General features: G+C 42.5%; 1 protein-coding gene across 4 annotated transcripts in view; it reads left to right on the top strand.

Moving 5' to 3' along the window:
- URB2 (URB2 ribosome biogenesis homolog) overlaps positions 1–25794 on the top strand; it is a 46820-nt gene extending 21026 nt beyond the window's left edge. For all 4 annotated transcript variants that reach the window (XM_068231830.1, XM_068231828.1, XM_068231829.1 and 1 more), the window contains 7 exons: positions 1749–5058; positions 6345–6505; positions 7246–7356; positions 9899–10141; positions 13578–13668; positions 18944–19083; positions 24729–25794. In XM_068231830.1, coding sequence (XP_068087931.1) covers positions 1749–5058; positions 6345–6505; positions 7246–7356; positions 9899–10141; positions 13578–13668; positions 18944–19083; positions 24729–24926 — 4254 coding nt within the window. In that variant the 3' untranslated portion in view covers positions 24927–25794. The remainder of the gene's footprint in view (positions 1–1748; positions 5059–6344; positions 6506–7245; positions 7357–9898; positions 10142–13577; positions 13669–18943; positions 19084–24728) is intronic.
- The last annotated feature ends 275 nt before the right edge of the window (positions 25795–26069 follow it).

The following is a 26069-nucleotide window of genomic DNA, read 5'->3' as shown; positions in this document are numbered from 1 at the left end:
GGCTCCCGCATGTCCCTCGCTGCAGCTCTGCAGTCAGCCTTTTGCCGCCGCTCCATCCCGGTCCCTGACGATGACGTCAGGGCGACCTCCAGGTCGGCCTGTACTGCGCAAGCGGCGCTGTCAATCACCGCCACGTGGGCCGAAGCGGACTGCGCAGGCGCAGAACTACTGCGCCTGCTCCGGCCCACGAGTCAGTGATTGACAGCGCCGCTCGCGCAGGCGCAGTACAGGCCGACCTGGAGGTCGCCCTGACGTCATCGCCGGGGAGCGGGACGGGGCTGCAGGGAGAGCTGCTGGGAGCTTGGGGCTGGAGGAAGCCCCGGGTAAGTAGCACTTATTTTCTTTGAATATGCCTGATAACTCCTTTAAGTGGTTAAAGTGTACCTGAGATGGTCTGGAGAGAATAAATTATACATACCTGGGGCTTCCTCCAGCCTGCTCCAGAAAGCCAATTGCTTCCTTGTTGTCCTCTTGCACCGCCTGGATCCTCTATGGTTCGGCCCCTGAGGGTTTTTCAGTTGGGGCCAGTCGGCGCAGTCCGGCTACGCTCGCTCCTTTGTCGCACTCCCGTTGTCAGGAGCATTATGCGCCTGTGCGGTAATACTGTGCAGTGCTGAGAATGAATTGCGCAATTGGGCATTTAAACTTCTTAGTCAACTTCAACTTCCATATTAGTCAAAAGGAACTGTTCAGTTTGGCATCACCATGTAGTTAAAAAAAAAAAAGCTCTTAAGTGAAAATTGATTGAAATAAAAAAAAAAACCCTAGGGCCTGATGCAAGACCTTCAAGTAAATTTGCGCAGGCAGCTCCCAGCAATTTTACTGGTACTAAGGGGCTTTCATGCCGGTGCAGTTTGGCATTTTACCGCTGCCTAACGCTAGTGCTACTGTGCGACCTCTGCGGCGGTGGACCGGAAGTCATGTGTTTCTATGGGGATGCGCATGTTTTAAAATGACAGCCGCAAGTTTTCCAGGTTGCGCATGTACAGAAGCGTATTTTAGAAATACACTTCTGCGCTTCCCCCTCCTGAGGTGAGTACCCCCAGGAGCATTTTTTTTCCATATAGATTCTCCTTTAAGGGAGATTTCTTTAATTTATTTTGTAAAAGAGATGCTTTGTTGCCTTTATAAAAAGCATTAAAGAGACTCTGAAGTCTCTCAAAATACAGGTTTTTATTTTAAAAATCTCTTTAACATCAATGCCCTAACTGGCTGAACACTAATTAAATCACCCCAAACTCCCCGGCAAAAATCCACGACTTGCTTGGTCATGGATTTTGTTGCCCGTGGAAGCAGAGTTTTGGGCTTTAGCTCTGCCTCCATGCACGTCAATCCGCGCATATCTCCACCTCTCCCCCGCTCCTCTCAGTAAAAGAAGACTGAGAGGGCGGGGCGGGCGGAGGCGGCGATCCGTGCAGATGGACGCGTGTAGAGGCAGAGCTACAGCCCAAAACTCTGCCTCTTCACGGAATCGCTCCCCGCAATGTACCCCGGGGAGTTTGGGGTGATTTAGTTAGTGTGCAGCTGCGGGTATGCGGCGTTTCAGTTAGGGCATTGATATTAAAGAGATTTTTAAAATAAAAACCTGTATGTTGAGAGACTTCAGTCTTTCTTTAATGCCAATGCTTTTATCTGTTCTTATTTTACTTCTCATTTCATTGTGTCCACTTTAATATTATAGTTCGTCAGTTGTTGTTTACCTCAGTTTTATGGTTCATCATATTTACACACATTTTTCTTCATTTTAGGTTCTGAACAATTTCATAACATTGCCACCTATGCAACAAAGTCCTCCAACTGGCATTTCTACTGTCTTGAGCTGCTGTAAAACTATTATTTCGACCCCATCTCTTGCATTTGTCTACACAACTAAATATGAACTGATGGTAGACTTATTAAGCAAGCTGTGCATATTAGCTTGTCATTGCTTGGCTTCTGAACAAACCATCACACTTAACATTTTGACTGTCCTTGATGTGTGTTTTACCCAGTATATTCAGGTACAGAGACAACAGAGTAATCCAAGCAGAGTATTTACACATGTAGTGGAAGAACTTTTTCAGCCATGCTTGCTGTTAAGGAATGCCTTAAACTCCCATGTTTGGAATAAGAATGATGACAGTCATGTGCACCACCAGCTGCTTAAAGACATCCGTAGCAACATAGAGCTTCTTCTTCATAGTGCTCTTTTCCAGCCAGAACTCCTGGCTTCTTATAAAGAAGAACTAGAACCTGAGGGAGACCGATCATTGAAGAAAAAAATATTACATAAAATACTTCTGACACCTGTGTCGTCCATCCTTGCAAAACTGCAAGATACTGGATTATGTGACCCTGAAACTCTTCCTTCAGTAATCGCCAATTCAGTTCCTCTTATTTATAAATTATTTTTGGACTCCTACTGCAAGGATGGAAAGCAAACATTCTGTTTTTTCATGTTTACCAAGCTATTTCAGTGCCTTCAAGCTGCTATCCCCCTCAAAGCAGAAGGCAGAGAATTATCATCTTCAAGCTGCTCTATGGGTCTTCTTGCACTAGAACAGATGTTGACTCTTGTCCTGAATCATGACATTTACAATGTTGCTGAGGACCGCATAAGGCATCAGCAGGTTCAGTACAAGTTCTTCTGTGAGATAGCAGGCACACTGGTGAGTAACCCCTGTATTTCCTCACCATCCTGGTTCCGGTGCTTCAATAATTTATTATTATTAAATCATCTTATTGTTGAACCAGTCTTGTATGACTTGTTATCCTGTGCATGGGTTGATGCTCACATATCAGATATGCGTGTTCGGAAAGCACAGGAATCTTTAATATCAAGCCTTTTACAGACATACGTTAAACTTCGTCAGTTTCCAAAACTGTTTCAAGAACTTTTGGCTGTGATATGCCATCCTGAATCTGAAGAATTAAGGCAGCCAGTTCTTACATCGGGGCTAGATGAGAAACTTGCAGACCAGCTTGTCCAGCTTCCACCTAATCAGATTTTGGATGCCTGGGCCATGATTTTGGAAAAATGTGGCTCTGTTCTCCTTGCAGATATCAAGAAGGACTCAAGTGTTTGTTTGAAATTGGTCACCCTTAGCTCTATCTTGAATTGTGTTTTGTTTAATATGAAGAGTTTAGACAATAATACTCCAGTACCTGTTTTAGTAAGGTTCCACAGTCTCATGAAACAAATGATGGATGAGCTAATCCTACCTTCCTTAAACCTTATAAAGCAGCATAGTGCAGCCAAGATGCCTTTGGCTTGGCTTCAGAAGCTTTGTGATGCAGCTCTCTTGTTCCTCTATACATGGGTAGAAGTGAATGTTGTGACTAAACTAAATTGCAGTAAATATGTGTCACAGATTGGCGATCTCTCCCTCCATTTGGAAACCTCAGTGGAGGGTTGGGATTTTTCAATATTTTGTGAAGATAAAGATTGTTGGCGCAAAATTTATAAACACTGCTTGAGATCAAATCTAGTTAGCGTGTTCTACCTGGAATTGCTTTGCATTCAGAAAATTAAATACATTCTAATACATGTTGATATCCCAACTAAATCCATTCAGCAAAGTCTTTATGAGGCTGCTTCTCTAATTGTTCATCGTGTTACTAATCTTCCAGAGTCCAACAATCACACGCCTTGGAGTGGAAATAATAACATAGTTGATACAAATTCTTTCCATGTGGCTCATTGGCACCTTGTTGCATCAAATCTCATAATTATCCTTCCATACATATCAGTGGACGATGTCAATAATATAACAGATATTATAGTGGAAACCAAGTGCCCTGCATCGTACTCAAAGAAACAAGCTAACAAAGACAGATCAGTTTCTTTTGGAGAGATTTCATTGGCTTTACTGAAAAGTGATCATTTTCCTGAGCTGCCGGTTTTGCAGTGTGCATTAGTAACCAGTATTATTGGCAAGTGTGCAAAGGTTTTGAAGGAAAAAAACGTTTTAGCTCAAATTTGTGGTCTTCTCTCCGATAGAGACTTGCTTTGGCATGAAGATTTTTTGACATCCTACAGTAAAGGAGCAAGAATAACTGCCACTCTCACGGCAGATTCTTCATCGTCTAAATCCTCTGTATGCGTGACAAATTTGGAGAATGTTGTACAAAGCATATTATCATTGATGGAAGAAAAACGCTTTGTTGATTTAGGTGATTCAGAAGTAATCAGTCTAATCAATGTAATAGAATTTATTTTTGAATTAAAACCTGATAGCCTGACAGCCTCCGATCAGTGTCGCTGCTTTTTGCTGCTGCTGTCCATTGCATGTTCAACCTCTCTCAGGAGTCTTCATTTAGCATGTACTTGTTACAGACTTATGATGCACCTTATGAATGGGAAACATTCAAAATCTTTATTCAAGCTTATTTTTGCTAGTGATCTTCTAAAAACAGTCATGATCTCTCTTCAGCAAGCTCATATGGAGTTCCCTGGTGAAGGGGAGAATACACATTACTGGTCAGAATTTGTTTCAGTTATACAGTCATTTTTTGACACTTTGTTTGCATTGATCATGGAGCGAAAACAGAGTCGTCTCCTCAATCTAGAAAAGTTTGCAGAGTTTGTTTTTCAGTATTTCACAAATCCTGATAGCAGAGACTGGAACTCTTATGTGGGTCAGTTGCTCATTGCTGTGCTCAATAGCTTGTGCCGAGTTTTAACTTCTTGTATCAGAGACCAATTTGCAGATGTTCAGAGGACCGCAAACTTTTGTGATTTGCTTCAGCAGTCCGTTGTGAACATGAATGCAGTTGTTGAACACTTCTTGAAAGTCAGTACCCCATCTCAGCTTTTACCTTCATTCCTTGTATCCTGTATGACGACTCTTCTTGAAGCTGAGCTGAGTTGCAAAGACGGAGTGAGGGGCCAGAGAACTGAACTGTACCGAAGTTTCTGCTCTCAAATACTAAGAGAACTTCCTTATGCTGAAAAGCAAACTGCATTCCTGAAAGCTGCCTTTCAACATTTGGCAGTATGTATTCCTGTGGATGAAATCTGCAACCCCCATCAAATTCTTCTCACAACCATATTTAGTTCTGTGAAGAAATTGTTTGCAGGTAAGTTGTGTTCCATATTCCATTTTCTGTGATATAAAAATGATGAGGATTTTTATCTCAACATTTTTCAGAGTACAGTAGTTTCCAAAGTCATGGGCAGGTAGTTCAATTAATAAAGTGTTTTTTCCTCCCCTGTAGTTAACTTTTGACACTTACCTAATTAACCCCTTGTGTCACCTATACTTGGCCTTAAAATTCATGATAATGGCTGCCGCCCGTAGTGATCGGATATGATTACAAGGGCAACAGTTTGGGGAACCCAACGCTGTATTGATAAATCGCTATGCTGTTGCCTAGCAATATCTGTACAGCATTGGGGTCCACAAACTATGTGCCCTAGGGATGAAATATGGCATGTATGGTATAATTTTAATCAGGATGAACCAAATATATTTTGATGTGTTTTTAACTGTTGCACAAGTGTGAAACATGAAAAAAAAGTGTAATTTTTGCATTTATGTCCAATCTTCCTTGCGAAAATGGCATTAAATTCAACTTTTCTTAGTAAAGAAAAAATTCCCTCAGAAAACGCACGCACGCACGCTTGCGCGCGTGCGCACACACACACACACACACACACACACACACGCGTGCCAAGCAAGGCCGTAAAGAAAAAAAAAAAAGGAAATAGGGCTTCCATGTCTCTCTCATTACAGGGGTTTCTTTAAGGATTCCACTGCTTGACATGTCATCACAAAGTGGTAGATTTTGCTTATACAAAAAATGTATTTCTCTTTATTGAAAAAAAAAAATATCCAAATTATCCAGCAACAGGAATAGCTACAACTAAACATTTGTGGTAACTATTGATCAGTCATATGGTAAATGTAGATTAGTCTCTGCCATTGACTCTGAAGACTTTTATCCCTTTTCTCTACACAATTATAATAGTTTTAGCTGTCAGCCAAATTGAAGTGCAGTTGCGGGCTTCTAGAGCATGTACTGTTCCAGCCATGTGCCTCTACGATCAAGCTCTCATGGTCGGGAGTGTACTGCACATGCGCAGTTACATGTCTATATGAACTGCTTATGCGCAGAATGCTCCAATCAAGAAGGCACAAGGCCGGGACAACGCATGCGCAGCGCAGAGGACACAGACTACGGGGGGCTGTATGAAGCTCCAAGTAAGCCATTTTGTTCCTATGTCTCAGGATTACTTTAAGAGTACTCAAACCGAGATTAAGATTTTGAATTAAAGCGAGGTGTAACTTTTTATATATGCACTTACTGCTGCCCATGGGCTTCCGTAAATCTATTTCAAATTAATGTTTATTTTCTTGTCTTAGGTCCCTGGATCAATAAAGAAGTCATCGAAAGTGTAGAAATAGATCTAAAACACTTATTTAAGCAGTTGATAGAGCATTTAAGCAGTGAAGATTTTAACACTGTTTTGCAGTCTACACTACAAGGACTTAAAGTCGCCAACCTTTGGCAAAACAGGAATAAGGTTAGCAATTATTTAACTCTTTATTTGCTTTACCAAAATGTACAACTGTTTTCTTGTAAATTAAAAAAATAGATGTTCTCAACCTCATACATTTTTGAGGATGAGAAGTCAGAAACTGACATAATCTAATGTAAGTGGACTGGTTTAGAAGGAGGTATAGAAGCAGTGCTGTGGTTGGAATCCAGGTCATTCTTATTCGGAAATCTGGATAATCCCATACACAGCAGGTCAGCACCATGACGAGCGGATAGTCACTGAATTGCATTCCACGTTACACGTCACGTGACTCCAATGCTTCCTCCTTCCAAGCCTCGGGAGTCACGTAGAACACAATCCCATGACTCCACTTGTAATGGTGCTGAACTGCTTTGTATGGCATTATCCGGTTTTACAAAGAAGGAAACTTGGATTTGAACAACAGTACTAGTAAAAGTGTGTGCCTATAGATCTCAGTCACTGGGTGTGTGTGTCTGAGTGCTTCCGGAAATGGGCAGCTCCATACTGCACATGCGTGAGCGCACTCGCACATGCGCAGTACAGAGCCACCCATGTTCCTTTCTCCTTGTGCTGTGTGTATGTTATACAGTATTTGCGTCCATGTATTTAAATATATATATGTGTGTATGTATGTGCGTTAAATATTCTATGTATAATATGCAAAAAAGAAACTCAGTAGATTTTTTTTTAAATGCACATTAAAAGTGTTCCATCAGATACATTTATTATGTAATCTATTGCAGGAAATATTTGCTGCCATTACAATAATCAAACTGCTACTTAATAGTTCATTAACAGAAGACAAGGGAAAGGTGTTCTGGTTTACAGCCTCTCAGATTATGACAGCACTTGTGGTAAGTTTAACAGAGTTCTTATTGAAATAAAGAAAGCAAAGCTTTACAGAAAAGCCACTAAAAATTTTCCTTTTAAAATTATGCAGTTGTTAAAGAGGAACTCCAGTGAAAATAATGTAATAAAAAAAGTGCTTCATTTTTGCAATAATTATGTATAAATGATTTAGTCAGTGCCCATTGTAAAATCTTTCCTCTTCCTGATTTACATTATAACATTTATCACATGGTGACATTTTTACGGCTTGCTTTTTTTTGGCAGTTGTAAACCGCTGTAAACAGATGTTATTTCCTACAATGCAACAAGGCTCCCACAGTGTGATGTCATAACCATGGTCCTGACATCACACTGTTGGAGGGGTTTCACAACAATATCAGCCATACAAAGCCCCTTGATGATCCACTTGTGAAAAGGAAAAGATTTCTAATGGGAAAGGGGGTATCAGCTGCTGATTGGGATGAAGTTCAATTCTTGGTTACGGTTTCTCTTTAAACATTTGCCCATGGCAATTTAGAAAATATTCAGATCAGTCATTTTCCTGTAGCATAATAGGTGGAAGAACACAATGCAAATAGGCCAACAGTGACAAAAGAAATTCAGCTTTTGTTGAGAAAATGCAATCTCCTTAGTCCAGCTGTAAACATTGCAAAGATTAATAGCAAACATTTCCACTTGCTTACCTTGTGTTTGTAATTACAATACACAGCTTTTCCGATATTCCCAACAGAAACTATTACACAGAAGTGTAAGAACCTGCTGCCAATCATTAGATTAGCCCAGGTGTTCAAGATTAAAATAAGTAGTATAAATGCAGAAAGAAAAACCTTGATCATTCTTGACTAGTTTAATTCAAAATCCAGAGAAGCTGCTAACTATCAGTACGAACACTAAATAATACAACAGAGACCTGGTCAGCTTAGTAGAGTCAATTATAAATTGCCATAAAAAGAGGGCTCGTTCACACTAAGGGAGTTCACATCTGAGGCAATTCTGCCTCAATGGAAGGTATAGGAAAAATGCAAAACGTTCACAAAATCATTTTGTGCAGCGATTTTTCGCCTGCACAGTTCCGTCCTGATGACGTCAGCCAGACCTTGTGACCCGTGCGCTAGAGCGCACAAGAAGCCGACCTGCGGCGAGGGCACAGGACAGCTGGAGGAAGCCCCAGGTAAGTGGATTTAAAATTTTTTTTGTCTGCCTGGACGTATCCTTTAAGCCCCTTTCACATCATTATTTAACATCACTAGGTTAGGATTTATAGTAAAACATGTACTGTATAAGCATATTTTATTTTTAAATCCTAGTCTATGGGCTGGGTTTTCCCAGGTGTTAAATGTTAGAGAAAAAAAAAAACAATGCAGCTTTCCGCATGTCCAAGGTGCCACATAGCAGTGCTTGTGGTGGGGTGGTTTGAGTATAAAGCGACAGAAAATCTTTTCTGTCACTTTTTATATTGTATGAAAAAATAAAGTTGGTGAAAAAAAAGAGCTGCTGACACTGGGGAAAAAACGAGGAGGTAAAATTTGGGTACTTATCCGTTAGCCGGGCGCATCCTCTAGGTGGCGACAAAACTCCACCAGAGTTACATCTTTCCCTACTATCCATGTCGGCCTGGAGGGGGAATAGTAATTAGCGCCACCTGCCGGATGCGCCCCGGCTAACGGATAAGTACCAAAATTTGTTTTTGTTTTTTTGTAATTAGTTTATAATTGTGATTATAGTCAAAAAGTACAGTAGTTGTGAATGTATTAAGCTAGACTTATTAACCCCCTCGCCGGTCCAATTCCTGCGGCAAGGGGGCAGCGCAGTACTTTTTTTTTTTTTTTTTAAATCATGTAGCGAGCCCAGGGCTCGCTACATGATAGCCGCTGAGCAGCGGCATCCCCCCACCCACTCCGATCGCCTCCGGCGATCAGAGTACGCAGGAAATCCCGTTCAGAACGGGGTTTCCTGCTGTGCTTCCCCGGTCGCCATGGCGACTGGGCGGGATGACGTCATGGACGTCAGAGGGATTCCCGATCCACCCCTCAGCGCTGCCTGGCACGGATTGGCCAGGCTGCGCAAGGGGTCTGGGGGGGGGGGGGCGCAGCGGGTAGTGGCGAGGTAGCAAAGTGCTAGCTGCGTGCAATAAAAAAAATTATGCAAATCGGCCCAGCGGGGCCTGAGAAATCCTGTGCAGGTTACCCCGAGCTGAGCTCGGGATAACCAGCAAGGAGGTTAACAAACCCAGGCCTTTATAACCATGCACCATAGTTACTGATTCTCCAGAAACTGATCCTAGGGCCAAAGGGCAAACTCTACATATTTACCCTGTTTAAAAATGTTTGTTTTACATGAATCTTCATTTTTTGACATTGGAGAAAGTTGTTTTTTTAGCGATAATATAATACAATATTTCTTTTGGGAATTGTAGAAATACACTTCTCAATAACTCTTATTCTTAATATATTTGCAACTACGTTTTTGTTCTAATAAAATATGTTTGCATTTGAAAAAGATTGCATGTTTGCATTTTTTTTATTATATTTTTCACATTTCTTCCAGACTCTTGGCTATGAAGCTTGCAAAGATCGTTTACTGCTGTCTAAAATAATTGTTCCTGTTTTACACACTATGGCCTTGTTACTGAGACGTGGAGAGATGTTTTTGATGAATCCTCATCATGTCACCCTTTCATTCAGCACTCTCCTTACTGTGCCTCTTGATCACTTAAGGGCTGGAGAATACTACAGTATATTCTTGGCAATACATGAAGTTCTGTTTTCAATACTACAGTGTCATTCTAAGGTACTTGTGCAAACATCCCCCTCCTGCACTTTTTAAGGAATGGACCCTTTTTTAGCATTTGTGTATTCAACACTAATAGGTAGAATCAGGAAAAAGAATAACCAGCAAGTGGAATGTCAAACAAATGTAGACTGACAGCTGTTGGGTGAAATGGTGGCTTCTGGTGAAATTGATTATTTTAGTCTGAAAGACTGAAGAGTAATTCTTCTTAAAGAACAAGCGACACCCATGCTAACCTAGTAATAAAAAAACACATATATAAGTAGATAAATACTAGTTCTACTTACATAAAAGATGTATTGTGCTATTCACGTAATTATTCCTGTGAATTTTACAAAGGAAAAGCAAAAAAATCCTATTCTAGGCAGTGGCCATCTTGCCAAGCTAATGCTGACATCATATCCTCCCTGACTTTTGTTTTCCCCCCCTCCCTTCTCTTGCTCATTGCGTATTCATTAGCTGCCCTCCTCTCAGAGTCTTCAGACATTCCCACTGAGGTGTATACTAACAACTGCACTGTCTTTTTTTTTTTTTTTTTTTTATTTACACATCCAATCCTGAGTCACCTCTGCCTTGCTTGTAAACACAAGTAATCAGAGTGTTTTTCTGATAAGCAGCTACCGGTAGGCAGGGAAATAAATGGAAGTGGAGGAATATATTATAGATAAAAATAACTCCCAGCATTCAACTCTTTGGCACTAGGGCCAGTGCTCCTAAAGTATGTGATAACTACAAACCATAACAGCCCAGTTGATGTTGAAATTTGATTTTTTTATGGTGACAATACCGCTTTAAAGTCTAAAGCAGCCCAAACACACATTTATTTTTCCAGTTCAATAGCCACAGTTAACATTGCAGTCTATGCAGCACACAAATTACCAGCCAGCTATGGGGCGCCCACATTCCCTGCCTCACCACTGGATATCCTCTGAGTTCTTATTTATTCCATGCCTCAGTGGGACACAGCTAGTTGACTATATGTATATAATATAGCTATATAGATATACACACTAGTACAAAAAAAAAAAAAGCCTGTCCATTCAAAGAGACTCTGTACTGAAAAAAAAGGCCTCTGGTGGATACTTACCGTACCTCGGGAGGGGGGAGCTTCTGGATCCAATTGAGGCTTCCCTTGTCCTCCTCAGTCCCGTGGTGGTCTCTCTAGGCCCCTCCGCAGCCACAGCCGACAATTTGTCTATTTACCTTCCCCGGCTCCAGTGCAGGTGCAGTAGTGGCTCTCGGCTCGGATCTGCTCTACTGTGCAGGCGACTTGCACCTGCGCAGTAGAGCGGACCTGACTGGGATTGGCTATTTCCACCTGATCCGAGCTGAGAGCCGTTCTGCACTGGAGCTGGGAAAGGTAAATATTTATATAGCCGCCGTTCGGAGCAGCCCAGCGAGACCACCATGGGACGGGGGAAGCCTCAATCGGATCCAGAGGCTTCCCCCTCCCAAGGTAAGTACCCCCAGGGGGGCCTTTTTTCAGTACAGGCAACTGCCCCCACACACACAACACTGACATTGTCATGACCTCTCCCCTTTACCCTACTTCCCCCACCCTCGCCACGAGTACACGGCTGCAACCTGCCCTCACCTATCCTTGACCACTCCCTGAAGCCTGCCCTCGTGCCACGCATGCATGGGCACAGGACGACGCAGAGACGGGAATAATATATATACAGTGGCTTGCAAAAGTATTCGGACCCCCTTGAAGTTTTACACATTTTGTCACATTACTGCCATAAACCTGAATCAATTTTATTGGAATTCCATGTGAAAGACCAATACAAAGTGGTATACACGTGAGAAGTGGAACGAAAATCATACATGATTCCAAACCTTTTTTTTACAAATAAATAACTGCAAAGTGGGGTGTGCGTAATTATTCAGCCCCCTTTGGTCTGAGTGCAGTGAGTTGCCCATAGACATTACCTGATGAGTGCTAATGACTAAATAGAGTGCACCTGTGTGTAATCTAATGTCAGCACAAATAAGGCTGCTCTGTGACGGCCTCAGAGGTTGTCCAAGAGAATATTGGGAGCAACAACACCATGAAGTCCAAAGAACACACCAGACAGGTCAGGGGTAAAGTTATTGAGAAATTTAAAGCAGGCTTAGGCTACAAAAAGATTTCCAAAGCCTTGAACATCCCATGGAGCACTGTTCAAGCGATCATTCATAAATGGAAGGAGTATGGCACAACTGTAAACCTTCCAAGACAAGGCCGTCCACCTAAACTCACAGGCCGAACAAGGAGAGCGCTGATCAGAAATGCAGTCAAGAGGCCCATGGTGACTCTGGACGAGCTGCAGAGATCTACAGCTCAGGTGGGGGAATCTGTCCATAGGACAACTATTAGTTGTGCATTGCACAAAGTTGGCCTTTATGGAAGAGTGGCAAGAAGATAGCCATTGTTAACAGAAAAGCATAAGTCCTGTTTGCAGTTTTCCACAAGCCATGTGGGGGACACAGCAAACGTGGAAGAAGGTGCTCTGGTCAGATGAGACCAAAATGGAACTTTTTAGCCAAAATGCAAAACACTGTGTGGCGAAAAACTAACACTGCACATCACTCTGAACACACCATCCCCACTGTCAAATATGGTGGTGGCAGCATCATGCTCTGGGGTTGTTTCTCTTCAGCAGGGACAGGGAAGCTGGTCAGAGTTGATGGGAAGATGGATGGAGCCAAATACAGGGTAATAATGGAAGAAAACCTCTTGGAGTCTGCAAAAGACTTGAGACTGTGGCGAGGTTCACCTTCCAGCAGGACAACGACTCTAAACATAAAGCCAGGGCAACAATGGAATGGTTTAAAACAAAACATATCCATGTGATAGAATGGCCCAGTCAAAGTCCAGATCTAAATCCAATCGAGAATCTGTGGCAAGATCTGAAAACTGCTGTTCACAAACGCTGTCCATCTAATCCGACTGACCTGGAGCTGTTTTGCAAAGAAGAATGGGCAAGGAATCAGTCTCTAGATGTGCAAAGCTGGTAGAGAGATACCCTAAAAGACTGGCAGCTGTAATTGCAGCAAAAGTTGGTTCTACAAAGTATTGACTCGGGGCCGAATAATTATGCACACCCCACTTTGCAGTTATTTACTTGTAAAAAATTTTGGAATCCTGTATGATTTTCGTTCCACTTCTCACACAATTTTGTATTGGTCTTTCACGTTGAATTCCAATAAAATTGATTCATGTTTGTGGCAGTAATATGACAAAATGTGGAAAACTTCAAGGGTTGCCGAATACTTTTGCAAGCCACTGTATGTATGTACACACACGCACACTTCCTAGCATTCTGGCTGCTCACTGTCCCCACAGCACTACTTTGCATACGACCTTGTTCTCTGGTGTCAGTGGCCTTGTGACACACACACACATCTGTATCTTAATATTTTAACACCTCGTTTTTCCCTTTCTCTTTACAAGGCAATGCTGAAATCGGTTGCAACGTTTTTAAGTGCTTTTCATAGACTGGTTGGATCGGTCATGCATGAGGGACAACAAAAAGGAGACAAAGGTAAACATTATAGGTGTTATGAATAGACATGTACACATAGCTCCCAACTGTCCCTTTTTCGGAGGGACAGTCCCACTTTGGGAGCCCTGTCCCTATGTCCCTCTTTCCTACTCATTTGTCCCTCTTTCTATGTAAATATATGTATTTTTTACAAAAAATGTGTTTGACTTTAAACGTTATTCCCATCCAATTTATATATTACTAATTTTAAAATGTTAATATGAAGGAAAATGAACCAGGATAGAAAGGACCAGTGTGGCAGACCAGTGTGGCATGAATTATAAAACAACATATTTTTCTTATGAAATTTTTATGGTATGCGGGACTAGGGGTGTGGTGAGGGCGTGATCAGGGGTGTGGCAGGGGGTGGTTTAAGTGTCCCGCTTTCTCAGGTATGGGAGGTATGATGTACAGACATGCTCACAGATTTATCAGTCATTCACAAAGATCCACCGAACACTAAAGCTCGGTTCACATTCGCTTTTGTCAATGGAAACGGCGTACAGTTCCGTTGTTCGTTCCGCTGAACGGACAAAGAAAAAAATGCAGCAGGACCCAATTTTCCGGACAGTTTCGCTCAGCGGAACGGAAACGGGAGGGTTTGCAGCTACATAGGAACAAATAGAAAACTGACAGTTTACAGCACATTGGCTGTAAAAACAGTTTTTACCTGATCCGTACGGCCGGCTCCGCAGAAAAATGCAGATGTGAATCGGGCCTAAAAAACTACTAAGTGTTATTTAACCACTTCCGTACCGACATTTAAAACCTCCTTTAGGACCAGAGCAGTTGACGTTTTAGCTATGTTCCTATTCAATCAACAGTAATTTTACCACTACTGAAGAAGGCTACTAAAGGTGACCATACATCAGACGACTGATCAGCGTCGACCCACAGCTTCCCGACGTCACGCCGTAGGTCATAGCGCGTGCAGGGAATCGGGTTTGTGTGTTATCTAATGTGGAAAAGCTCTTGATAAATGGCAAAAACTTTTTTTCCCTCCATGTTGCAGATCATGTTTCAGAAACATACACTGATGTTTTTGTTGTGTCCTTTTTCTGCCAGTCACTGAATTAAAGATAAAAAAGTTTGAAATCTTTAACTCTAATAAAAGCTCTTTTAAAGTTCCACCAGAATAGGCAGGTCCAGTAATTAACCCACTCCTTTGTAAATCAGTACTCCTTTGAAACTTCACTCCCTTGTTGGCCAGACCGTTGTGGCATTTTTTCTTCCTAAAGAGTTGCTGAGTCTTTGGCCACCACCACCACCTGTGTCGCCTCCTCCCACCCCCTAGCTCATGGCCTAATAGGTGGCTGCCAAGCTGTGGGCGGGACACAGCAAAACACTTTACACAATTGACCATGGCGGATTTGCTGATGATGTTTCAAAAAAATACTGATTTAGGGGTAAGCAGGTGAGTTACTGCCCCTGGTACCCACCAATACTAGTAGAACTTAAAGAGGTTTACATTACAGTTATTGAAAATTCTTTTTAACTCTTTTTAAGTACTGGCAGACTCTGGCACCTTAAAGAGAACCCGAGGTGGGGTTTCTAAGAATATCTACACACAGAGGCTGGGTCTGCTTATACTGCCCAGCCTCTGTTGCTATCTCAATCCCCCCTAAGTTCTCCCTGCGCTCTGCTGTCCCCCATAAATCACAGCCGCGCTGTCGACACGCAGCGTGTCGCAGCAGGCTGTGTTTACCTCTGTAGTGTCACTCTGCGTGATCCCCCGCCTCCTGCATAGCTCCGGTCCCCTGCCCGCGTCCCTTCCCTCCCCGCTGATTAGAGGGAAGGGATGCGGGCGGGGACCAGAGCTGTGGAGGAGGTGGGGGGAGCGGCGAGAGTGACAGTACAGAGGTAAACACAGCCCGCTGCGTGTCGACAGCGCGGCTGTGATTTATGAGGGAATAGCAGAGTGCAGGGGGAACTTAGGGGGAATGAGATAGCAACAGAGGCTGGGCAGTATAAGCAGACCCAGCCTCTGTGTGCAGATATCATTCTTAGAACCCCACCTCGGGTTCTCTTTAAGGACCAGAGCCTTTTTTGGGCGGAATGTGTGCTGTAATCACTGTGACTAGCTCACAGGGCCAGGAGCGAATTAAATAGTCTCTCGACTGGCATATGGAGCTCAGCTATAATTAAGCAGCGGAAGGAGCGAGCTGCTACAGCGATGGAGCAACAGGACCACGTGGCAACGAGTAATTGAAATCTACACTCTGGCAGGGATATGAGGCAGTAAACAGGGCATAGATTTCAATCACCTGCTTTCGCAAAAGGTTAAAGTGACACTGAAGCAAAAAAAAAACTTATAATGAATTGTATGGGTAATATGGATAATTAATAGAACATTAGTAGCAAAGAAAAGAGTCATTTTTATTTTCAGTTACGGGATATAACTTTATTTTTGTAACATTGCATCATTCTACCTAATAAAACGTGTGTGTGTGTGTGTGTGTGTGTGTGTGTGTGTGTGTGTGTGTGTGTGTGTGTGTGTGTGTGTGTGTGTGTGTGTGTGTGTGTGTGTGTGTGTGTGTGTGTGTGTGTGTGTGTGTGTGTGTGTGTGTGTGTGTGTGTGTGTGTGTGTGTGTGTGTGTGTGTGTCCCTGCTTTGCACTACTGCGCAGGTGCCGCAGTTGTTTTGGACGGGAGCAGGAAAGCCAGGGGGGCAGCCGAACGTGTGCGTGCGCGGCGGGGGCACGCACTGACCTGTGTCGGCAGTGACAGACCTAGAGCCCGTTATTAAACAGGCTAAGGTCCCTAGTTCTCTAATATTTGCAGTTTACAAACTACTCTGTGTATTTTAAACTATGAGGCTAGGTTCACAGCAGGACGTTGCGGTGCTGCCTTATAAAGTCTTATTACTTATGCAGCAGGGTAGAACTTTTAGGGCAGTCTCATGGCAACAGTACTTCCAGCAAAGTGGAACTTTCGGTACGGCCTCATGGTAACAGTACTTGCATGATAAAGAAGCACAATTTAAGATATCCTGTCACTTTTTCAGAATTCTTTTTGTCTGGATAATGAAATGTAAAAAGTTAAAAAAAATAAAGTATGACTAGTGCAGTACTGATTTAGGTTTTTGACAAACTTATATTGACAGTTGTATTTCTCCAAATGGCAATTTGATACAGGCAGGCACACACTAAGCACCGCTGCCTGTATGAACAGGCCATATAGGGAGAGTCCCGTTCAGAACAAGCAAATGGGGCTTTATGGCCAATATCCACTAAGGTCCAAATACTATAATGGACTTTTGTTGGCCTTTATGGCTCCACCACATAAAAATACATCTGGATGCATTATTCATGACACTGCATCCCCTGGCGGGCACTGTAAACATGATCACATTAGTAAATGAGACTGTCACAAAGTTACAAGGGAGCAACATAAATATAGAGCAGCATGCCAGGGTAAAAGTACTGCTGTTCAGATTAGGCTTATTATGTAGGTAAAAGGAGCAACTTTTTCTGCCACTAGAGGAAAACCTGAATGAGCGCAGCATTCTCCACCTGGACTAAGCAGCAGTGCAGAAGCCACAAGGGGTCCATGACAATTTCAGTACACATGACACTTTATCAGGCACCGGCTGCAGACCACTGGGCGCATACCTTTTTTCTTTTCTTTTTTTTTTCTTGCTAGCAGCGACAAGAATGGATTAATAATCACCTAATCGCCACTTCCAGCATCGGGTCACCATGGCAAAAAGGCGTTACGTGACTCTTCCGTCAGGACATGCCAGCGTTTTGGACCTTCTGTTCCCTCCCTTTTGCATGTGTATTGGCCACAGCTCCTTTATTGGCTCTGTACAGAGGGTGAAGGCAGTAATGCACAGGAGAGGCATGGCATTGAGTCTGGTTTTGGAGTTCCCTCCCTTTTGCATGTGTATTGGCCACAGCGCCTTTATTGGCTCTGTACAGAGGGTGAAGGCAGCAATGCACAGGAGAGGCATGGCATTGAGTCTGGTTTTGGAGTTCCCTCCCTTTTGCATGTGTATTGGCCACAGCTCCTTTATTGGCTCTGTACAGAGGGTGAAGGCAGTAATGCACAGGAGAGGCATGGCATTGAGTCTGGTTTTGGAGTTCTCCACTTATCCATTTCATGTGTCTTAATGCTCTCCTTATGGAAATAATTTTGTAGCTTTATTTTATCAAAAAGCATGTTTTTTTTAGTACCCCTAACCTGGTCTTTATTAATTTTAAAAGTGTTATATTACTGGCTCTGTGACTTGATCACAGCACACTGCACCATCCTCCCCCTTCCCCTCCAGTGCCCCCCGTAGTCCCATTTTAGCAAAATTATGAGCGGGGAGTGACAGTTCTTCCTCCCCGCTGTGCATCCTTAACTCCGCCCCCTCCACCTGTCGCTTTAGTTCCGTATATGTTCGCAGGTGAGCTGCGCTGTGTGTAGGCTTGTGGTAATTGAGGTCAGAAGGATATCCGGCCTCAATTATCACAAACCCGCATGCAGCGCAGCTCCCCTGCACGCTGTGTGCATTTAAACATACACTGAACTAAAGTGGCAGGTGGAGGGGGTGGAGATAAGGACGCACAGCGAGGAGGAAGAACTGTCACTTCCTCCCCGCTCATATTGGATGTTCTGTCTCGGTCGAAGACGATGACTGAGCAGAACAAAGTCCACAGGGAGTATTGGAGGGGGGAGGATGGTGCTGTGAGTTAGTCACCGCACCAATGGTAAAATACTATTAGTTTAAGGGCTCTTTTCCACTATGAAATGCAATCGCAATTCCGATCGCAATCGCGTTTCAATTTCCACCATGCGATTGCGATTGAGCTACTATACTCATTATAGTCCAGCTCAATCGCATACAAAACGCGGCAGGACGACGATTGCGCTTTGACCAAAATCGCATCGCAATCGGATCGCACTAATGGAAATTGCTGCTGCAGTTTCCATTAGTTTAATGTACCTTGCGATTTGCGATCAGAAGCAAATCGCAGGCTAGTGGAAAAAGGCCCTAAGGGGAGAGGGGAACCAGGTCAGTAGTACTTTAAAGACAAGTGGATATATACATTACTAAGGCTTTTGTAATACCCATATACAAGAGTTAAAACTGAAGATTTCACTCCTGCACCTTGCATCAATTTTTCTGTGGTTTTAACCATGATGCATGTTCATATCGGGGGAATTGTGCCACCAGCTGTATGTTTGTGTGATGCTGATGGCGGTAGTGAGTACTGTGTGTTCATTCATGATTGTACTTTGATATTTCTACTTGTTGCCACTGTTAATACATTGTGTTTACCTATTTGCAGGCACAAGTCACGACTTGGAGATCATATTGAAATGTGCATCACTGGTGGAACGAATGTACACTCATATTGCATCGAAAACTGCAGAATTCACTGTGTTTTCTGCTTTCATGGTTGCACAGTTTGTCAATGAGCTGCAGAAGGTATGACAAATGTATTTATTTTGTATAATGCATTTCTTCCACTTACTCTTTGGTGCAGTTGTTACCTTTGTATCTCTTCCTCCAGCCCCATCCGCAGGTATTGCTCCCATGCCGCTTTCTGGATTGCAGGTACTGGGTCTCATTACTTCAGCCAGTCAGAGCCAGTCGACGTAAGCGCAGTGCGCTCCATCCATACTGCACAGGAGCATGCATAGGGCAGGCGCCAGAGAGACGGAGAGAGTCACTGCGCTTGCGTAAAACTGGCCGAAGTTACGGGACCCGGTACTGGCGGCGTGGGAGCGATCCATGCGGATGGGGCTGGAGGAAGCCCCAGGTATGTTTAAAGCGGATCTGAGATGAAAAACTATCTATAACAAGTAACTTGTCTATATATCTTATCTAAAGTTTAGATAGTTTACACAGCATATCTAACTGCAAACATTCAAAAGTTTATGATTATTTATTCCTGTGATACAATAAGGGCAGCCATGTTCTGTTTGTCACAGGCTGAGGGCTGGAGATGCTATCAGCTTTCCTATGTGTAAATTCAGTCCCTTCTCCTCCCCCTCTGCCTCTGAAATCAATGGCTAGTAACCTCCTCCTCCTCCTGGCCAGATTGAGCTCCCATAAGCCCTTGCTACAGTGCCAAGGCACTGAAAAGCTGTGGGCAAGGCTTGTTTAGTTTATAGGGAATTGGAATATTAAAACAAAACAAAAAAAGTATTTGGCTTGAGGAATGCCCTATAAACTATATGAAAGGAACACCATTATGCAATGAGTAAAAGTTTATCTCTGATCCACTTTAAATGTATTATCTTAATTCATCTCTAAGTCCAACTCCAGGCACAAATACATTTTGCTTGCTATTATCTGTGTAAGCACCTTGCTTAGCTGATACTGAATACATTTCTTTTTTATAAATTATCTGGTAAAAATCCCCAGCTTCAGCCACAGTCCAGTAGTCTACTTTTGCTTTAGGTTGCAATCTTTGCAGAAAGCTTATTTTTCACACCAATGCAGTCTAAACAGTATGATTTTACTGAGCCAAGTGACAGCACGAGCCCCTTTCACAGAGCCTTCACAGAACGGAACCCGAGGTGAGACTGATATGGAGGCTGCCATATTTATTTTCTTGTAAACAATGCCAGTTGCCTGGCAGCCCTGTTGATCTTCCGGCATACGTAGTATCGGACTCAAAACCCTGCAACAAGCATATGACTAATCTAGTCAAACATGAGTCAGAGTACCTGATCTGCATATGCTTATTCAGGGTCTATGGCTAAAAGTATTAGAAACAAAGGATCGGGAGGACAGCCAGGCAACTGGTATTGTTTAAAAGAAAAAAAAAATATGGCAGCCTCCATATCACACTCATCTCGGGTTCCCTTGGCTTAACCACTTCACCTCGAAGAGTTTTTCCTCTTAACCTCCTTGGCGGTAACCCCGTGTGTGACACTGGGTAAGCCGCCGGAGGGTGCCGCTCAGGCCTTGCTGGGCCGATTTACTTTGCTAGCTGCATGTGCATAACGATCGCCGCCGATTCGCCACGCCCCCCCCCCCCCCCCCCCCAGGGGTGGTTCGGAACACGCGCTGACGCCATGGTGACGGGGAAGCCCATACAGGGAATCCTGTTCAGAACGGGATTCCCTGCAGGGTAAAAGCGCCAGCGGCGATCGGAGGGGTGGGAGAGATAGCGAAGGGAGGGGGGAAGCATGTAGGCTAGCTGCATGGTTTAAAAAAAAAATTTAAAAGTGCTGCGCTGCCCCCTGGCAGATTTATTGTACCGCCAGGGAGGTTAAAAAAAAAATCAATTTTCACCTGTCAGCGCTCCTTCCATTCACTCGCCTATAAACTTCATTACTACTTATCACAACTTCTCTATATCTTATTTTTTTTTTTGCCACCAATTAGGCTTTCTTTGGGGGTACTTTTTGCTAAGAATTCTTTTATTCTTACTGCGTTTTAACGGGAATAATAAGAAAAAGGAGAAAATTGATTATTTCTCAGTTTTTGGCCATTATAGTTTTAAGATAATACATGCTACAATTATTAAAACCCACACATTTTATTTTCCCATTTGTCCAGGTTCTTGCAACGTTTAGAATTTTTCCCTAGTACAATGTATGGCGCCAATATTTTATTTGGAAATAAAGGTGTATTTTTTTTCAGTTATACATCCATCCCTAATTACAAGCCTATAATTTATAAAGTAATGCCCTCTTTTTTTTATTTTTTAGTTTATACTGGGGTGTGAAAAGAATCTAATTTCATTTTTCTTAGTCGGTGTTCTGGTGCAGCCATCAATCTGCCATCTGCCTTCTTTCATATATTACAGAGTTTTGAGCTGTACTGTTATGCAGGTTACATGGCTAATGATAAACAAATATATATACAGTGGAAACTTTTTATTGGTGTATGCGACTATGTACACCAGGCTTTTTCAACCAGGGTTCCCTGAGTACTCTGCAGGGGTTCCTTGGCTTTTTCCCCCATCGTGAGGGAAGTATAATAGAGCACATTATAATAGTGGGTACTGTAAAAAGAAGCACTAAATTGGGGGTCAGAATAATAATGAGCTCAGTATAATGAGTGGCAGTGTAATAGGAGTTAGTAAAATTTACAGCCTCACCCACTTTTAAATACCATGCCTTCAGAAAAATAAATGCAGGGGTTCCTCAAGATTTAAAATTTGTTTGCAGGGGTTCCTTGAGATCCAAAAGTTATTTGCTCCTCCAGGGTAAAAAGGTTGAGAAAGGCTGATGTACACAGAATCTTGCATTTTTTTATAATGCCTCCGACTTAGAGACACTGAAGCGACAAAATTATATGATTTGTGTAGTACAGCTAAGAAAAAAAACATTAGCAGCAGAGACACAAGTCTAAAGCCCCATCTAGACGCAGCGATCCGGCGGCTCGATTAGTCGACTCTTCCGCATCCCCGCGCGTACCCGTCGCGTCCCCGCTCGTCCGCGCGTGCATCTTGATTCAATACCCGCTCGTCCCCGCCGGCGCCGCTTATCTTCCGCTCGATTCCCTGCCAGTGTCCGCTCGTGGGGAACGAGCAGGGAATCGACGGTGGCGAGATCGGACCTGTTAGCGGTTCAATTGATAAGGCACATCGGAGCATGTAGACCTAGCTTAATATTGTTTCCAGTAAAGGAAGAGCTAAGAAACGCCAGTTATCTATGCAAATTAGCCATTCAGCTCCACCACTTTCAAAGTCCCAGAGAACTCTGCCAGACACTTGAGATAATTAACTTTAAAAGACAATGGGCTTGATTCACAAAGCCGTGCTAACCGTTAGCACGCTGGTAAAAAGCCCATTATCATGCCTAAACTCAGTTTAGGCGTGATAAAATAAACTCGTGCGCAAAATTTTGTGCGTAAACTTTTTACGCGCGCAAAGCCATTAAACCCTATGCGAGTTTTTCCCTCAAAGCGGTGCTAACCTACTTAGTGCAATGCTTATCACGCCCAAAAGTCTTTAGGCGTGCTAACTAGGTTAGCACCGCTTTGTGAATCAAGCCCAATGTATCTTTTTTCCCTCTGCAGGGAAGATTTTCCAGAGCAGGCTAGTGAACTTTTGAACCCATTTAGACTGCTGAGTAGTGTCTAAACTGCAAATATTAGAGAATGATGCAATGTTAAAAAAAACACTATATAACTGAAAATAAAAATATTAGAATATTTTCTTTGCTACTAAGATTCTAGTATTTATCCGTATTACACAACCAATTCATTATATCATAATTTTTTTTCCGCTTCAGTGTCTCTTTAACTAGCTGTGGGAACATCAGCTGCACTTGTTGTTTTTGTGAGCATGGCTGTGCAAAGGGTTAATGAATCTTTCATCTGAATAATCAGCCTCATCTCGTATCCCATTCTGATTTAAAATCTTTCCCAGCTTGGAACAGAAATTTGCAGTTGAATTATTGGACAGTAGGCTGTGCTTATTAGTCTTTGTTGGTATCTTAAAGGACACCTGAGGTGAGAGGAATATGGAGGCTGCCATATTTATTTATTTTTAATCAATGCCAGTTGCCTGGAATTCTGCTGATCTTTCATGCATTGTCCAAATCAACCACCTGAAACAAGCATGCAGCAAATACATTCAAACTTCAGTCAAACATCTTTGGCAACTCGATTTGCTGCATTGATATCTGGCAGATTTGATCATATTGATTAAATCTGCCAGAGATCGATGCTGCAACATGGCCGCCCAATCACAATTGTGATAGAGTCCTGGCTGAAGTCGATCAAAAATAATTGATTTAGCATGCTGAAAAGATCTTGCTCAAAAGGGCTCGGTTGGGATCTGGTCTGTAGTGGCGTTCAATGTCCCGATGACTGCCAGACCTGATGTTCCCCTGGCCAGTCTACCCCCATATGATATGTGTACCCCTTTGCTGTGCAGTGTTGCAGGCCCACATGCCTCCTCCTGTGTCACACATCTTTCTCCAATGCTGCTGATAGCAGCTGTACCCCATGACCCCGCTGCATGTACATAACGTGGGACACAGGAGGAGGCATGCCGGCTTTTCACAGCCCAGGTGGAACACATAGCTGGGGGCATGGCAAGTGGAGGGGGCTTCACAGCTTTCCAATACATTTCATGCTGAAATCTGTGTGTAGATGTGTGGCAGCAATAGATTCATCTCTAATCAGATTTGATCAGAGAGCGATCCATTTGATGATTGAATCTGCTGCCCTTTCTGCCAATTTATCGGCAAATTTAGTTCAGCCAGGTGATCTGGATGGAATGTTCATACCTAAGTTATTTCCCACAATGCAATGAGGTTCACTGTCAGCAAACTGTCAGGACCATGGTCATGACATCATACTGTGGGAGGGGTTTCACAATATCAGCCATACAGACCCCCTTGATGATCTATTCGAGAAAAAGGTAAAGATTTCATGTGGGAAAAGGGGTATCAGCTACTGATTGGAATGAAGTTTAATCCTTAGTTGAAGTTCTGCTTTAATGAGACCCTGAGCTTTCCCTTCAGTCTCCTGCGCATGCGCGGTTCTCTAAACACTGTTCCATGCTGCCGGCGCTCGGCGTGATGACGCAGCGGGCGTGCTTTGGGAGCACGCACAGGTGACTTGCTTGAAAGTTTCCGGATTACCAGACAGTGTGACCATGGAAGAGGGACCTTGCTTGTGGGCTACAGAGGGCTGAGGAAGCCCCAGGTAAGTTCCGATTTTGAGAACAGTTCAGGCTCCCTTTAACCTTCTTTTTTTTTTTTTTTTTTTTTTCTTGCTGCTATGAGTGCACTAACAAGGCTGCAATCATATAACTTGGTAAAAGAGTGTATCCTTATGCAAAAGTTTGTAATTGTACGTGTTAGTTGCTTAGTGTCATTTGGGAGTAATACTATGATACTTTGTAACTACAGTATATCTTTATCATTAGTAGAGTGCAAATAAAGTGGCCTCTGTTTAAAAAAAAAAAAAAAAAAAAAAAACACACACACGCACTTGCTTCATTTTGCAGAAGGTTAATACAGGTGTCTGATGCCAATGTCACCTGTAATCAGAAAATTCTTCTCTACTCCTACATCTCTGTATAGTCATATACTGCAAAGTTGTGTACTTCTTTCATTTATAAATGTGAGCTATGGAATAACAAGCTTCATCTCATCTAGGTTACGCTTCAACCGGTCATGAAGAAGCACCTAACAAGTGGAATATGTCACATTTTGGACCTATGCATCGACCGGGACATCAAGTTTTTAAATTCATCCCTACAGGTGGGAGGAAGAGAAGTATTCAAAGAGCTATACCTGGATTATACTCATCATCACAAAACAAGGAACCAAGGAGAGGAGAAATATACTGTGTAATAATGTTTATTATGAGCTACTGTGCCATGTTTACTTTTTCCATTAATTCTTTTATACATTTATATATAAAAGGGCCCTGCAAAAGATACAGTACATGCAGTGTTATCTGTTATGCAGCTTCTACAGGGATTGTTGTGTAGGGGGTCTTTCACACCATTTGTATTTCGCGTTTGCGATTTTCACTATGTTGGCTTCAATCGAAACGCAGGAAAAATGCCGCAGAACTACGATGGTCTTTTTTTTTTTTTTTTAGAAAATCAGAAATGCATTCAGTGCATTCCCACAATTCTAATTGTAAGTGTACTGCACTTGCGTTTGAAAAAATTCAAGCCTTTTAAAAAACCAAATGGAACACAGCCGGTGTGAAAGAAGCCTAAGAGATAAATGTAGGTTCTAGTTGCTTGAGAGTTATGATTTTTTTTTTAAAGGCCTAAATAATACTGTACTACCTCATACTAAACTCACACCATCAACTCTCTGTTAATGTTAAACTACAGTAATCAAAAACAAATTAAGACAAACAACTACCAACTTAACTTGGCACACTTTTTGCTACCATGTACTACTGTAAAAATAGCATTGTTTAGTTTTTTTTGTGATTGCATTAGAGTTCTGATTAACTAAGTTCAGGATTGTAGTGTAACCGATTGCTGAAAATGACATGTATAATAGCTTGCAGAAATGTGAAGTAATAGTTCATTAATGTGTACAATCAATGTATGTATTACATTTTAAAAAAAGACATAAGGAAGTGACCAGAATGTGCCACAATCAGATCATAAATACTATGGCCGTTTTATTTTTGTATATAAAATATTTGTTGTATGCATTGCTGCCAAATTGAATACAATAAAAAAAATTCAAAATATTTTGTAAACCTTTATTTTGTACTATGACAGAAAAGAGTTGCCTGTATAACATTTCTTCTCTTATTTGCTAGTTTATATTAAAGCATTTTACAGGGAATGTATACTGGGAGTGTGTTTTTAATTTCGCTACACACTTTCGGTCCAACGGACACAGCATGGATGATCTTCGTGTCCCTGCCCTGAAGGGTGGCTGCAAAACGTCAAATGATCGATTTAATAGCAGAAACAAAATGTATAAATTGGTTCAAAGCTGTGGAGAAGGGTTTGAATAAGG

Source organism: Hyperolius riggenbachi, chromosome 4 (assembly GCF_040937935.1).
Source record: "Hyperolius riggenbachi isolate aHypRig1 chromosome 4, aHypRig1.pri, whole genome shotgun sequence".
Lineage (NCBI taxonomy): Eukaryota > Metazoa > Chordata > Amphibia > Anura > Hyperoliidae > Hyperolius > Hyperolius riggenbachi.
The sequence above is the reverse complement of the archived record's forward strand: the minus strand, read 5'-3'. Positions and strand labels throughout refer to the sequence as shown.